Source organism: Aristolochia californica, unplaced genomic scaffold (assembly GCF_029961685.1).
Source record: "Aristolochia californica isolate CCGP_79_NKW_82.1479 unplaced genomic scaffold, dmAriCali1.0.hap1 SCAF_4, whole genome shotgun sequence".
In the NCBI taxonomy this organism is placed as follows: domain Eukaryota; kingdom Viridiplantae; phylum Streptophyta; class Magnoliopsida; order Piperales; family Aristolochiaceae; genus Aristolochia; species Aristolochia californica.
Genome location: NW_027182103.1, coordinates 9,881,743 through 9,898,337, shown reverse-complemented (window position 1 = coordinate 9,898,337; position 16,595 = coordinate 9,881,743). Strand labels below are relative to the sequence as shown.

At 38.9% G+C, this 16,595-nt stretch overlaps 1 protein-coding gene across 4 annotated transcripts in view; it reads left to right on the top strand.

The window, feature by feature from the left end:
- Positions 1–16,570, top strand: part of LOC137962631 (putative lysine-specific demethylase JMJ16) — a 34,407-nt gene extending 17,837 nt beyond the window's left edge. For all 4 annotated transcript variants that reach the window (XM_068809622.1, XM_068809624.1, XM_068809623.1 and 1 more), the window contains exons 8-13: positions 12,517–12,678; positions 12,812–13,180; positions 13,674–15,141; positions 15,246–15,349; positions 15,581–15,778; positions 15,952–16,570. In XM_068809622.1, the coding sequence (XP_068665723.1) occupies positions 12,517–12,678; positions 12,812–13,180; positions 13,674–15,141; positions 15,246–15,349; positions 15,581–15,778; positions 15,952–16,302 (2,652 nt within the window). In that variant the 3' untranslated portion in view covers positions 16,303–16,570. The remainder of the gene's footprint in view (positions 1–12,516; positions 12,679–12,811; positions 13,181–13,673; positions 15,142–15,245; positions 15,350–15,580; positions 15,779–15,951) is intronic.
- Positions 16,571–16,595: the final 25 nt, after the last annotated feature.

Sequence of the window (16,595 nt, the reverse complement as noted above, 5' to 3'; positions counted from 1 at the left end):
AAGCAACTGGCCTGATCAATTTACTTTCTGGTGTGGCCTTAAAAAATTCTTCCGATATCCTCATCTGGACACCCAACAAACAAGGTATGTTCTCTTCAGCCTCAACGTACCATCATTTGATTTCCTACCATCCTCTTCACGCAGAACATCCTGTTACTTTTGCTTGGTCGCTCCCGATTCCTCCTCGCATCAAATTTTTCATCTGGACGGTATGTCTTAAAAAAATTTTAACTTCTGACGCTTTGCAAAGACGAGGCATTAATATTCCCAATCCAGAATGCCCATTTTGCAACACATCTCCTGAAACAGCAGATCATACGCTTCTGCATTGCGAATATGCTCATAAGATTTGGACCGAATTAATGGACAAGATCGGTTTATTATATTGCCCTTCGCAATATTTGCTAAACACTATTTATACTTTGGTTAGCTCCCATCTTCCGAAGTTAGGGAAAATCTTAATATCTTGTTGTATTGGACACATTGTGTGGAATTTATGGAAAGAAAGAAATAATCGCAAATTCAATCAGAAATCTATTCCTCGGAATATTCTCTGTGATCAGATAGTCGGTCAAGTTAGCTCTTGGGTTCTCCTTCGCAAAGAATTCTGTGATCTAAGAGCAACAAATATGAGGGAAAATTGGAGAAATGTTGCGAAAATGTCTCTTATTTCGAAGGCTCCTATTATGATAGAATGGACTAGACCTCCTCCTGGACACTTTAAATTAAATTTTGATGGAAGTGCTTTCGGTTGTCCGGGCCCAGCCGGATTTGGTGGAGTAATTCACGATGATCAAGCAAATCTTCTCTACACTTATGCGGGTCCAATTGGAGTATCAGACTCTACTTGTGCGGAATTACATGGCTTGCTCAACGGGCTGAAACTCTTCAAACAAAAAAAGGACGGTGCTCTCTTGATTGAAGGGGATTCTCAAGTTATTATAAATTGGTGCTCCAAGCCTTCAAAACCTCCTTGGCGTCATTGGAAGATTTATGATGAAATCTGTAATTTAACTTCTGATTTATTATGTACTTGGAAACATGTACCAAGATCTGCTAATCATTTAGCCGATGTTCAAGCTAAAAAAGGCGTTACCCTCCAACATCTTGTTGTGGAGGAAATGTCTTTTTAGTTTTTTAGTTTGTATTTTATCTCTTTTGAATGCATTTACAACTCTTCTCAAAAAAAAAAGTTTCCCCCAACAAGGGTACAATACCCAGACGTAGATTTTCTATCATCGGGTGATCCAGCCCAATCTGTATCTGAGAAGCCTTCTATATTGAAGTGCCCATGTTTTTTATATAGCAATCCTCTTCCTAGAGCACCTTTTAGGTATCGTAGTATTCTCTCCAAATCTTGCTAGTGAGTAATTTGTGGTTTGTGCATGAATTGACTTATCATGCTCATAGCATATGATATATTTGGCTTGGTTACAGTGAGATAGATCAATTTTCCCATGAGTCTTTGATGTTTGCCAGTGTTAACATCTTCTCCAGTCGTAACACACAATTTTTCATTCGCATCCATAGGTGTATCAACTGGTCTACATCCATTCATTCCTGTTTCTTCAAGAAGATCCAAGGTGTATTTTCTTTGAGACAATACTATCCCATGTTTTGATTGAAGAACTTCTATACCCAGAAAATATTTGAGCTTACCTAGATCTTTAGTCTTGAACTCTTGACATATCATATTCTTCACTTCTTGTATACTATGAGTATCATTCCCGGTCAAGATAATATCATCAACATACACAGCCAATAATATCTTCCCTTTGATAGTATCTTTAACATATATTGAGTGATCAACCTTGCATCGATGAAAGCCAAATCGTAGAAGCGCTTGACTGAATTTATTAAACCAAGCTCGAGGGGACTGTTTAAGCCCATATAAAGATTTCTTTAACCGACATATGAACTTCCACTCAACCACATATCCTGGTGGGTAGACCATATAAATTTCTTCGCGTATATCATCATTTAAAAATGCATTTTCTACATCAAGTTGATATACGGGCCATGATGTGTTAGCAACAATAGATAGGATGATACGTATCGAGTTCAGTTTTGCAACTGGAGAGAAAGTCTCTTCATAACCTATCCGATAGCATTGAGTGTAACCTTTTGCAACGAGTCGTGCTTTAAGACGAGCAATTGACCCATCTGGGTTTTGTTTCATCGTAAATACCCATTTACAACCAACTGGTCTTTTCCCTTTCGGGAGTGAGGCCAATGTCCAGGTTTGATTTTCATATAATGCATGCATTTCTTCATCCATAGCCGCCTTCCATCCTGGATGCTTCAGGGCCTCCTGCTGATAGGATTGTGGAATGGAAACAGATGAAAGAGAAGCAAGAAATTGAACACACTCAAAAGAAAAGCGATGAGAAGATATAAAATTGGCAATTGGATGAGACGTAGTACAAGAATGGCGTTCCTTTTGCAACGCAATAGGCCGAGTATCAAATTCAGGCCCAAACATAGGAGGAGAAATACTTACCTCGGGTGGATCCGACAACTCCACAGGTGAGGGGACGACCGACGCTTTAGGGGGTTGAGTAATATCTCCAGTAAACAGCATGAGCGGGCATGGAGTGATGGGAGGAAATGTAAATTCTGGAGGAGACTCATGAGAGGAGTAGAAGGAAGTGTCTTCAAAGAAAGTCACATCCCTCCGAAGGGTAGGATTGTAACAAATATATCCTTTTTGAGTTCGAGAATACCCCAAAAAAATACACCTCAGAGACTGAGGATCAAGTTTACTCTTTTGTGGTGAAGTATCATGAACAGAATATGTACAACCAAACACTTCAATAGGAAGAGAAAAAGGATCTTCACCATGAAACAAAATAGAATGCAGAGTTTGATTGCTAAGCACTAATGAAGGTAACCTATTGATGAGAAAGTATGCTGTAAGAATAGCATGAGGCCATAAAAGTAGGGGTACCTTCATGGAGTAGAGGAGGCCCCAAGCAACTTCAAGGAGGTGACAATTTTTTCTTTCAGCAGCACCATTTTGTTGAGGGGTATAGGCACATGATGTTTGATGAACAAACCCATTACCCTCACAAAATGATTTAAACTCATTAGACAAGTTTCCTTAGCATTATCGGATCTAAGGATTTGAATTTTCTTCCCAAATTGTCATGACCATTGCATGAAATTTTGTAAAAATAGAAAGAATTTCTGATCGTTCTTTAAATAAAAACAACCAAGTCACTTGGGTAAAATCATCAACAAAAGTAACAAATTATTGAACTTGAGAAATGTTAGAGACCTTTAAAGGTCCACATACATCAGAGTGTATTAATGTAAACGGAGCAGCACTGGTAGTGGTAAGACGAGGAGAATATGCACTCCTAATATGTTTACTTAATTGACATGCCTCACAATTGAAAGTAGACAAAGATTTAAGAGATGGAACTAAAGAACCAAGTAATGAAATAGATGGATGACCAAGCCAGTTGTGCCAAAGTTGAGCCTTGGATGTAATGGATGAAATAACAACTACTGGTGGAAGAGTAAAATAGTATAATCACCCTTTTTCATGGCCGCCACCAATCACCTGTTTCGTAGTTAGATCCTGAAATATACACGAAGATGGTGAGAAGGTGACAGAGCAATTCAATTGTTTGGTTAATTGACTAACGGAGAGCAAATTTAACGAAAATTGAGGAACAAACAACACATCTCGAAGAGGAATAGACGCGGTAAGAGAGGAGGAACCCTTGCCAAACACCTTGGTTTGGGAAAGACATGGAGATAATGAATGAAGCATGTGTTTGTTACCTGACAAGTGTTCGGAAGCCCCGGAGTCAATGATCCAAGAGGAAGGGGTTGAAGAGGAAGAAAGCATACCTGAGGCAATGGTAGTGGCAGCAATAGGTCCTGGTGGAGTAGAGGACTCCAATAAGGATTTCAACTTCTGAATTGCAGCATAGTCTTCTGTAGTAATAGTCACATTTCCGAAAGGAGAATCAGCCATTTCCTCCTTTTTGTCAACATTAACTGAGGCTGGATTTACTGTGGCCCAATCAGGCTTGCCATGAAGTTTCCAACATGAATCTGTTACGGTCCCTGGTCATGGATCGTGTAAAACGGCGTTGGCGAGATAAATCCAGAGTTAAGTGGACGAGTTCCAGCACTGTTGAGGATGGTTGTGCTGGACGGTTTAACCTAGAACCAGTGCACAACTCTTTAAATCCCAATCCAAGATCAGCCTCTCTAATTCTATTTGATGAAACCATAGATGTGCTTCATCGAGTAGATGGAAGGCTGCCAAGCCCACCTTATCATTTTTTGTTGTCCCTTGGTTAGAAATTTTTTTTCACATCTATGTAACCAAATTAATGGTTCGTCAGACCCAATGAATGTAGGAAAATTTAATTTTGTGTACCTGGGTACTGAGCCTCTTTCCTGGCTGAAATCTCTACCCTGTGTCGGTAAACCAGTGCTCCCAAGGGACTGTTCCTCTTGCCTGTTGTGCGAGCTGTTTTCCCCCCTCCGGTTTGGGGGTGGATGTCTTTCATCGAATATCACTGAAATCATGCTGGTAAGTCTCTCCAGTTGTTGGTCTATATTAGCAAACCTCTGCTCATTTCCGGCTTGCACCCTTTCAGACCTTTCTCTCAGCTTGTCAATGCTGCATGAATCCCCCATGTTACCCTGCTCTGATACCAAGATGTTACGGTCCCTAGTTATGGATCGAGTAACACGACGTTGGGGAGATAAATCCAGAGCTGAGTGGACGAGTTCCAACACTGTTGAGGTTGGTTGTGCTGGACGGTTTAACCCAGAACCAGTGCACGAGTTTAGCACTGCTGTGTTCGTCTTGGGCTCAGTGAAACGGAAAGGGGAAAGAAAGGAGGTAGATGGAAGAAGATGGGAGAAAAAAGAGCTCATTGAGGAGAACTCCAAACCTTAGAGCTCGTTGAGGAGAACTCCAAATACCAGAGCTTGTCAAGGAGAACTCCACACCCTGTTTAGGCTAAAATGATGCTTGCCCTTTCATATTCCACTTTCCCTCCTACATAAGGCTGGCGCCAACACGAGTTCAGGCTGAAAATTACAATAGTACCCCTGTGGCATATTTACTCTTAAATTGAGATAAAGGTACAGAAAAATAAAACTAAAAGAAACTTAATACTTGGTGACTCAGCCACAATGCTTCTGAATGACTTGGCCCGCTATTGAGTTCATAACAGAATCCACAAAGTGGTTCTAACCACCACAGTAAGTGCACAATCGAGGTTTAGTACCGGAATGAGTTAGACCCGTTCGACCACCCCTATTGCGGCCTCTGCTTGTATTTCTGCCTCGTCCTCGGGATTGGGATGATGTACCCCGATTACTAGAGAACATAGCTGATGGAGCATCAATCGGAGGAGAAGATGGATCAGGAATCCGTAACAATATAGCACTGATGTCATCAAATGAGGGAAGAGTAGAGGAACTAAGAAGCTGAATCTTAACCACCTCTAGATAAGGCTTAATATTTGTATGGCAAATAGCTGCTGCTAGGGTCTCTCATTGTTTTTCTTGAACAACAATGTCGGTAGAGTATGATTGAGCAATTTTCCATTATTGGAGAAGGCCACAAAACCGGGGCCAAAAACTCATGAATATTATCTCCTTGTTTGGTAGCTATCATACTTCGGAAAACATCATATACTCTTTGCAAGGAAGCGGTACTTGAATAAAGCTTAGCACATGTGTCCCAAATATCCTTGGATGTTTCCAAGTGGACCACATTGTTAGCTACATACTCTACCATACTATTAATAAGCCAACTGATAACCATATTATCGTTTTTAACTTACTTGTGGTAGACTTCATCTTCTTCATCAATCGGAAGAGGGATTTTGATAACATGATTGAGAGGTCACGAGTAATGAGAACCCTCCGTACCGATTGTGACCAGCTGAGGCAATTGGAAAGACCTCTTAGTGGAATAGTAGTAATTCGGAGTATGTCACTCTTATTACTCATATGTCCACTCTCCATGTTGACACAAATCAACTGTTGAGGTCAATTTTCAAAGGACTTCTTCAAATAACAATTACACAACGTAATTTGAAGCACCTGTAGAACAAAATAGCCACCAACGAAAAATAAGTAGAGAATATTTTCGTGAGAATAAGCACCAAATCATGGAAAAAATTTGTGCTTTTGTCAAGTGATAACAAGAACCAGCCACTACTCAACTTCTCTTATATGTATCTAACAAATAGAGAGAAGAGAATAGATGCAACTCTCATCCTTAATCCAAACTCAACCACAAAACCGAGAGTAAATTTAGACAAGGTCTTTCTTGGCAAATCAAGAGCAATTTCTTGGCAAAATAATTTCCAACTCATAGGAATACTTCAACAAAAAAATTCAATTGTTGAGTTCAAAAGTAGAAAGAAACCATAGGAATAAGTAAATGCTAGAATTCTAACCAAATGACGGTAATCCAACAACATAACCCAATCCCATGAGTAACGTTAGATTATAAAATTGACAACAACATATGCTAGAATCCCATATCAATGATGTTTGATCCAAGTTACATAAAGGTTACTGAATCCAAATCATAAAAAAACAACTTTTGATCAATCATGTAATTTTGCTACAAGATGATCAAGACTATAACATCCTTTTAGTCATAAAAGATAGATCTTCACAATGTTTATAAAGATTATCCTGACTTGATGTGACTCAAGAATTCAAGAATAGAAAAAAATAGAAACCGTAAAGATGGAATATGAAATTTTTTTTTACCTATCTCTTCATGGCAAAACTCTTTCTATAAACAACTTCTTGAATGGATGACATAACTACTTGAATAGGAATCCTAAACTCCAAGCTCTGATACCATGTAGAAGTTAGGATCCCATGAGAAGGACTTTAGGTTAACGTGGAAGAAGAAGGAGAGGTGAGAGAGGAGAGAGGAAGGAGAAGGACGTGAGAGAGGAGAGTTTGGATTAAGGGAAGGAGAGAATGCGTCAAGGGAGAAGAGAGGGTGGCTGGACGATTTCTGAAAGAGAGAAGGGTTGAATACCTTACCTCTTAGCCAAAACTCTTATTTATAATGTTACAATGCCCTTAGGGCTACAACTCAATAGATTAAAAGACATAATCAGACAACGTATTTACATTTTTATGCCATCCTTATGGAACTTATCATAAATTACCACTTTGCCACTCCTTTGACATGTGGGTTTCTAGCTTTGAGCTTGTGAGCTTGAGCCCATCTTCCAACATGTTGGAAAGGGCTTCTTAGGGCTAAAGAGCTCCATTGGGTGTGCAGATGTTAGTGTTGAATTGTGCTGGTATGTGTTATTCTCAGTTGGGCACAATTTATGTTTTTGGCATTGAGTTGGGTTAAGCCTAATATGAGCTAGGCTACGGGCTTAGCTGCTCGTGTTCTATCTATTTCGAAGTTTTTCATATCATAGTTGGGAACCTAAGGTGGGAGAGAAGTTTTAGAAAAAGAGATTTGGCGTATTGGCTCTTGCGGGCGTCATGCTTGAGCCCCAATCTCTTTTATTAAGTGAATTGAGGTTAATTTACAGAAATACTACTATACTTCAAATCACTTAAACCCTTATATCTCCCTCTATGCATACTCAAATTACATGAAAATAAAACTAGAGACAAATCTAATCACATAGACTAAGATAGTATAAACTCTGGACATCACAGTTAATGTCAAAAGATGAAACTTCCCTTCAATGGATTTTTTAACTCTCCCCCTCAAGCGGGAGCAATATCCATTAAGCTCCAATTGTTACAAAATATCCCAGGCTCGCTTTTGCCCAAAACTTTAGTAAACACGTCTCTTATTTGATCACTATTTCGCATATAGGGAGTGACAACCTTCTTCTTCATCACCAAATCTCGAATAAAGTGACAATCTACCTCATTCTGTTAATTCTTTCATAAAATATTGGATTCCAGCAATGAATATGGCTGTCTGATTGTCACATTACAATAGTTATAGGTTCATCACTTTGTAGATTTAATTCTCTCACCACATATCTTACCCACATCAATTCATTGGACGTATGAGCCATGACTCAATACTCAGTTTTAACACTGGATCAAGCTACAATTTTTTTTCTTGCTATTCCAATAACACTGGATCAAGCTACAAATTTTTTTTCTTGCTATTCCAACTGATCAAATTTCCTCCTAGAGATACACAATAACTTGTGGTAGACTTCTTGTCAAGCTTAGATCCTGCATAGTCCACATTTGAAAACACTTCTATATTCATGTGATCATTAGGCTTGAAGAATAATCTCTTTAAAATATCTTAGGATCCTATGTGCAATTCGAGACGAATCTTGTGAGGGCAATCCATGAATTGATTAACAACACTGACAGTAAAATATGTTAGGATGAGTAAAAGTAGCATAAATGAGTTTTTCGACTAATCGATGATATACAATTTTATCATGGAGCTCATCATGAAGATCATGACCAACCTCTATGGGAGTCTCAACTGGCTTAGCACCTAACAACCCATACTCTTGCAATATATCTACGATATATTTGCTCTATGTCAGAACAAGTCTTGCGTGACTTCTAGCTACTTCAGTGCCCATAAAATATTTTAATGAATCTGGGTTTTTAGTTTGAAAATATTTGGCTAGATGTGTCTTTACCTTCTCAATGTTTGTCACATCACTACCAAATAAGATAATGTCATCTACATATACTAGTAGTACCACAAGACCAGATGATCTTCTTCATGACAGAGAGCGAATGATCACAGTGACTTTTGAAAAATCCAATAGACATAATAACCTGACTAAATTTTTCAAACCATGCTCGAGCACTTTCTTGAGCTTGCACACCTTGTCAATCTCTCCCTAAGCAACATATCCAGGAGATTTCTCCATATATACTTCATCTAGGTCATCATACAAAAAGGGTATTTTTAATGTCAAGTTAACATAGTGGCCACCCTTGGTTTATTGCTATAGATATCAAAATATGGACAGAAGATAGTTGGACAACTGGAGAGGTCTCAAATACATCAACTTCATAAGTCTATGTGTAGCACTTGGCTAACGAGCTTTGTATTTCTCAATAGATCCATCGGCTTTATACTTCACAGTATATACCCATCTACACCCAACAACTGTAGCACTGAGGAGGCAAGTCACACAACAGCCAGATGCCTCTGTCCAGTAGTGCGTCCATCTCGGCATCCATAGTCTGCTTCCGCTGAGGAGAAGAAAAGGCATCCTCGTAGAAGAAGAAATAGACAAGAGGACAAAGACAAGGCAAATTATTTGTATCGGTCAAATAGTGAATCAAAGGAAAGGAAGAGAGGATAACAAGTACCTTTTTGGACACGATTTTGAAGAGCAATAGGAAGTTATAGATCACTTACCTTAGGATCAGTAGACAAAGAGGGTTCATGGTCCGCTATGAAAGAGGGAATTGTCTTATGTGGAGTCACACACCGTCTGTGATATACCTGTAATGGTTTTTTAGTAGTGGCACCTGATGAGGGACTAGAAACCTCCTCCATCGGAGCGGAGACAACAATCTCTAGACCTATAGTAGATGGAGACACATCTATTGAGGATGAATTGAAGAATGGAGTATTCTAAAAAATGTCACATCAGCTGATACAAATGTCTTCTTAGTAGAAGAACAGAAAAATTTGTATACCTTCTATGTACATGAATTATCCCAAGAAAATACATTTCAATGCACGATGGGACATTATGTCCCTGGAAGTACCAAAGACGTGCCAACCATACGTAGCCAAAAACACAAGGAAACAATTGATATAATGTGATAGATGGTATAAACATCTGATAGGGATTTCACCACCTAGATCAAAGGAAGACATTCTGTTGATGAGAAAGCAAATAATGACCTGCATTACCCCATTATGCTTTGGGTACATTCATATATATGAGCATGGTACAAGCTACTTTCAAGAGATGACTATTCTTACATTCAACAATACCATTTTATTGTGGGGTAAAGACATAGGATGATGGGTGTATATTACCATGATTCTGATAAAACAAATCAAACTTCAAACCATTATCAGTGTGAAGTACACGAATAGAGGTATCAAAACTGAACCGACTTCGTAGGAAAAGGATGACCTAATTATAGATGCCACTGTAAATGAGAGGCTGCATAGTGCAATGCCTGTAAAGAATCCTTTGAGTAACTCCCCAAATAGTATAGTCTACCTTTCTCACATACAGAATCAATCATCCTCGTTGTAAGATCCTAGAACATAGAGTGAAAAGGATAAAAAGTTACAAAACAATTCATAGATTTGGTAAGTTAACTAACTGACATTAGATTGAGAGGAAATTTAGGGACAAGTAGTATAGTTGAGGTGACATGAATGGAGATGGAATTAATGTACCCATTCATCGAACTGATGAATGGACCCATTAGCCAACATGACATGTTTAAGAGCGCCAGACTCTTTTAAATCAGAAAACAAGGAGGACATACTTGACATGTAGGTAGTAGCTCCCAAATTAAGGACCTAGGTGAAGGAAGGACACACATGAAGGGTAGATGTAGTTGAATTGTCCAAAGTTGTTGTAGGAGTTGAAGTCTGAGCCACAAATGCTGAAGATGAGGCTGCGCCATACACTAAGCTAGTTGTTGTATTTCATTAGATGCCCCAGGTACAATATTTACTATAGGCCCAATAGATGTTTTTGTGCCCTCATAAACAAGAGTGTTAGATAAGATAGTTTTTTCGAATTTTGCCAACACTTATCGGAAAAATGGTTGGAGCGGCCACACTGAATACATTTTCTTAGGTCTAGTATCACTTCTGCCTCTAACTCTGCCTTCGGTATCTCTTCCTCTACCTCTAGTACTTCCACCTCGACCTCTAGATGAATCTGTGGTACCCAAGGTATTAAACGTAGATATATTAACTCTAGTCACATTGCTTCCATGAAATATAATGGCAGATCTTGCTCGTAAGACTTTGCTAAATGCTGTGGATAAAGATTGTACATCCTCTAAGCTAACAGTTGTGCTCTAACAACATCAAATTCTGGCCTCAAACCATCCATAAATTTTGCAATATGCAATTTCCATGCTGTTTTCTAGATTCCCTTTCATCAACGATAAAAGGATGAAAAGCACTAATCTCTTGCCGTATATCCATGAGTTCATTGTAGTATTCTGTAACGGATCTCTGACCTCTCTTGAGACTACATAGTTTAGCAAATAACTCATAAACTCATGACAAATTGCTTTCCTGAGTATAGATAGATTCTATCCACATCTCTTTAGCAGTGTCACAGTTCATAATTTGATTCCTTAGATTGGAATCAATACTATTAATCAGCCAAGTCATCACCTGATTATCTTCAGCTTCCTAGTTATCATTCAGAGAGACAGGAGGGTTCACCCTAATGAACTTGGAGTTCCTCTTAGCCTTCAGATACATTCGAACTGACTTGGACCAACTTAGATAGTTTTGACCAATCAACCTCTCGATGTAATCAAAATTGCATATTTTCTTTCTGAATTTTCAGATTCCCATGATAGGGTTATAATCTCACCAGAATTAGCCATTGGAGTAAGCTAATACTCAATTCAACCCTATCTTCACTTCCCACACACTTGTACAAATACCAACTATGGTGCGGCCCACTTCGAAAATAGGGTTCTAAATTGTAATGTGTGCCAACCACAAGTATAGAACAATCCACAATTATGTTATCGAACAAGAATAAACCATGAAGACACCAAAAATTAGGGCTGACATCAGCTAATTGATGGATGATGCAGGCAAAGAACCCGGTAAGGGGGTGCGCACAGTGCAAAAGGGGTATAGTTCAATTCAATAACCCCTCATCGGACAGTAATCAGGCACAAAACTGCTAAATGTGCAGTATGAACCATCAACCTTAGGGTTAATGCAGGAAAGGAACACAAAAAATCAGATTTTTACCAACCAGACCACACCAGACTTGAAATCTGAGATTGCTGGCTCCAATGAAAAGGAGGGAGGATTCACAAGCTTGTCTGGATCGGCTGCTCTGATTCCATTTAAAAGTATAGAATAAAGAAGATTCAGAGAGGAAGAAGAAGAGAAAGGAGGGAGAGAAGTTTCAGAAAAAGAGAGCTGAAGAATTGGCTCTCATTAGGGGTCGTGCTCGACTGCTGATGTCTTTTATTAAGTGAGTTGAGGTCAATTTACAGAAATGCCCCTATGCACTTAAAATCACTTAAACCCCTATTTCTCCTACTATACATACTCAAATTACATGAAAATAAAACTAGAGACAGATCTAATCATGTAGAATAAGATAATATATACTCTAGACATCACAGTTAATATAAAAAGATGAAACTACCTTCCATTACATTTTCTAACAGCATTATATGACATTCGTTACTTTGTGCTGTAAACAATTCCAGAAATAGAACTTGTTTGTGTGGCCTACTAGGTTATTATATATGCTAATTCATGCACACCCCTTTTTTGCTAGATTTCATGTCATCTTTTTTGTGTCACAGCATGTTGAAGACCATCACTTCTATTCTATGAATTACATGCACTGGGGTGCTCCAAAATTGTGGTATGGTGTGCCCGGAAAAGATGCCTTGAAGTTGGAAGAAGCTATGAAGAAGCATTTGCCTGACTTATTTGAAGAACAGACTGACTTGCTTCATAAGCTTGTATGTGGTGTCTGTTTCTACAACATGTCAATATAATGCTTCCATTGTCAGAAAATGTGTATTGGTTCATTTCGGATGTCCATTAGCAAAAAATCACTCATCATTTTGAATTTATTACTATCCTATTGTTCAGGTCACACAATTATCACCTTCCATATTGAAATCTGAAGGTGTACCTGTTTATCGGTGTATTCAAAGTCCAAGGGAGTTTATTGTCACCTTCCCCAGGGCATATCACTCAGGATTCAATTGTGGGTTTAATTGTGCAGAGGCAGTAAATGTAGCTCCTGTTGATTGGCTGCCTCATGGGCAAAGTGCTGCAGAGCTTTACCGGGATCAGGGCCGGAAAACGTCTGTATCACATGACAAGTTATTGCTTGGTGCAGCTAGGGAAGCAGTAAGGGCACATTGGGAACTGTTACTACTGAGGAAGAACACAATAGATAATTTGAGATGGAAGGATGTGTGTGGAAAGGATGGTATCCTAGTGAAGGCACTCAAGGTACTCTTACAATACACTTTGGTGTTTCTTGGGCTTAGTACAAAGAGGTGTAATAGTGCACTTGTACCTTACTTTGAGAGTTACAGTGCTGTCATGTCCTGTGGCACACGTGGAATTGTTCCTGCTAGTTATTAACCATAGACAAATAATTTCCCAACTGTACTATACTGAATTATATATAGATATGAGTGAATTGATTGTATTGTTGCGATAACCAATTTGGTCAAGGATTTTAACCATGGCCTAGGCACAGTGGGACCTATAATGCGAGTCATTGTGTTCTTATAATTTATCTGGGTCTACTTGGTGTCCTATTCATTTTGATTCATTCCATTTGTTCTGTACTTAAAAAACTTAGTTGTGATATGACTAGCTGAATTCTAGAGCAAGACTTTGTCTGATATAGCAAAATTCTGGAGCAAGATTTGTCTATCATACCTGAATTCTGGAACAAGATTTGTCATTCTGACTTTAGCTTTTTCTCTTTGAATAGACCCGTGTTGAGATGGAGCATGTGCGAAGAGAATCCCTTTCCAGTCCTTCACAATCAAGGAAGATGGATAGCAGTTTTGATGCTATGAGTGAGAGGGAATGCATTATATGTTTCTATGATTTGCATCTCTCTGCAGCAGGTTGTACCTGTTCTCCTGATCGATTTGTTTGCTTGAACCATGCAAAACAGCTTTGCAAATGTCCATGGAGCTCAAGATTTTTCCTCTTTCGATATGAAATTAGTGAATTAAATATCTTGATGGAGGCTTTGTGTGGGAAACTTAGTGCAGTACACCGATGGGCATATCTAGATTTGGGACTGACATTAAGCTCCTTTGTCACAAAGGACAAATCACAAGAAGCTTCTCCCTTGAGACAAGTAGCCGAGCAGAAAAGGCAGGAAGATGCATCAAATTCTTCAAATTCAATAGATAGAGGACAAAGAACACATAATGTGTTTAATCAAAGTGATGCTCAGTTTTTGCAGAGAGGGGCTCAACCTTTTCTATCTGTTTTACCTTCCAAAGAGGGTCAAAGTAATCAGACAAAACATATGAAAGAGGCAGTCTGTACAATCAATCCACCTGGACTAGGTGGGATTTTACCTAAAATCAAGGCAGAAAAGCAGGAATCCCCTGGTTGTCCGCTAACTCTAGATGACAAATTTTTCTCAAAACCTTCTCAAGACATTTCTACAACTCTTGGATTAGCAACCTCATTATGTAGGGTCCATGATTTTAGGAGCTCAGATGCAACACAAATGGAAATGGCCACAAGTTCATCTCTTGGAGTTGGTGATGTTATTGTTCTTAGTGATGATGATGGTGAAAAACTAGTTTCAAAGGATCCAGATATTTCCTTACAGTTACCGGATGTGGATGATAAGGTTTCCACCTGTAATGATCAGAAGGTCCTAGTTCTAAATGTACCTGAGACTTATGCTGCCGTGATGAGTGAGAAAGATGCTAGGTTACTTCCAGTTGTGGAGAAGAAGAGCAGTTTGCATCCAGTGACTACAGAAGTTGAGGACTTCTGCCAAGCTAAAGTGTCATTGGAGTACAACTTCATTATGCCAAATGCACCTTTTGTGAGAACTCCACAAAACCCGTCTCATAATGTAAATTCAAAAGCAGTAACTTCTGATTCTGTACGAGAACCCTCGAGTACTGAGGTGAGTATTGTTGGTAGTCATGTTAAACATCCCCTGCTACTTGGAACTGGAAAATCATATAGTGAGTACAAAAATGAAGGGCCAGAACCGGGTTCTGGCTTGAGAGTAAAGGATGGTGTAGGGTCTTTAAGGGATAATATATTAGGATCATCAAACAATTTAGAAAGACATTTTCACCAAAAGGGTCCTCGGATAGCAAAGGTGGTGCGGAGGGTCATTTCTGTTGTAGAGCCCCTGCAGTTTGGGGTTGTGTTATCTGGAAAGTTGTGGTCCAACTCCCAGGCCATATTTCCAAAAGGTAAGCCTCTTAGTGAGCTTGCATGAACATATATGCGCTGTGTGTATGTTTTGATTTGCTTCTTTTATTTTATCATTTTTAAAGCTTCTGTTCTGTTTATGCAGGCTTCCGAAGTAGAGTTCAATACTTAAGTGTTCTAGAACCAACAAAAAAGTGTTATTATGTGTCAGAAATACTGGATGCAGGGCTTCTTGGGCCTTTATTTATGGTAATTGAATTCTTTGTTCTATAGATGATAAACTATATTGTTTCACCTGTTTTTCCTGACTGTTTTTTATATTATTTTCAAAGAAAAGGGCCAATATTCTTTTATATGAAAAAGTAAGCTGCAAGTATCTCTGGGATGGTGTAATGCTGTGTTTTGGTCATTTGATGTGTACAAATCCAAGGAAGTTGTTAAGGAGAAATTTGACAGTATTTCATTATTTTGGCTTTTTAGGTTACTGTAGAGCAGTGCCCTAGTGAGGTGTTCATACATGTCTCAGTTACTAAATGTTGGGATATGGTGAGAGAAAGAGTGAATCTTGAAATTAGGAAACAACACAATATGGGGAGAATTGGTCTCCCACATTTGCAGCCTCCAGGATGCATCGATGGATTAGAAATGTTTGGTCTTACTTCACCAATTATCATTCAGGTAATAAAATGCAGTCTCATCCACAGATACCCCTTGATCACTTTGTTGTAAGTAATGCTGTTGTTATTTGTTATTCTTCATTTATTTTTTTTGTTCTGAGTGATTGTATTTGCTACATTGATGAATTAACCTTGAAAGTAAAAGTGAATGCTCGCAATCTTTATTTCTGGCAGGCTATTGAGGAACTTGATCGGGATCACATCTGCTTGGATTACTGGAATTCCAGTGTGGAGCAGAAAAACTCTGAGCCTTCTCCCCCTGTAATCTTATCCAATGATCTCAAACAGTGGTTTGAGGAACCCAAAAGTTACCAAGCATCAGCTTCTGATCGAGCAAAACAGTCTTCACTGGGAGCTAAAACAGTGCTCAGAGGCCTGTTCAAAAAGGCCAACTTGGTAGAACTAAATACATTGCATAGCTCGCTGAGTGACGACAAAAGTACTTCCAGTCGAGAAACAGTCTGTGAACTTCTTGCAGAAGAGTTCCATAACCGGCAAAAGTTAAATTCTTCAAAACTGACGTGAAGGCTCCAGTGTTTTCTTCTCTATGCGGATTTCTTAATGTATATACTAATTCTCCCTTACTACCCTCGAGTTTGGTGACCAAGTGAATCCATTGTCACAGGCAATACTGCCTACAAGATTTGACGTGGCCCCTGGAGTTGTACATGTTCAAAATAAGAAGATAACAAAGATGAGACGATGTATACATTTCATCCATTCTTTTTGAGAAGATCGGGCTTCCTGACCCTTTTGCACATATTAGTATTGTTCTCTCATTTGAATGTCTACTATTCATGTCTTCGCTTTGTTTTCAC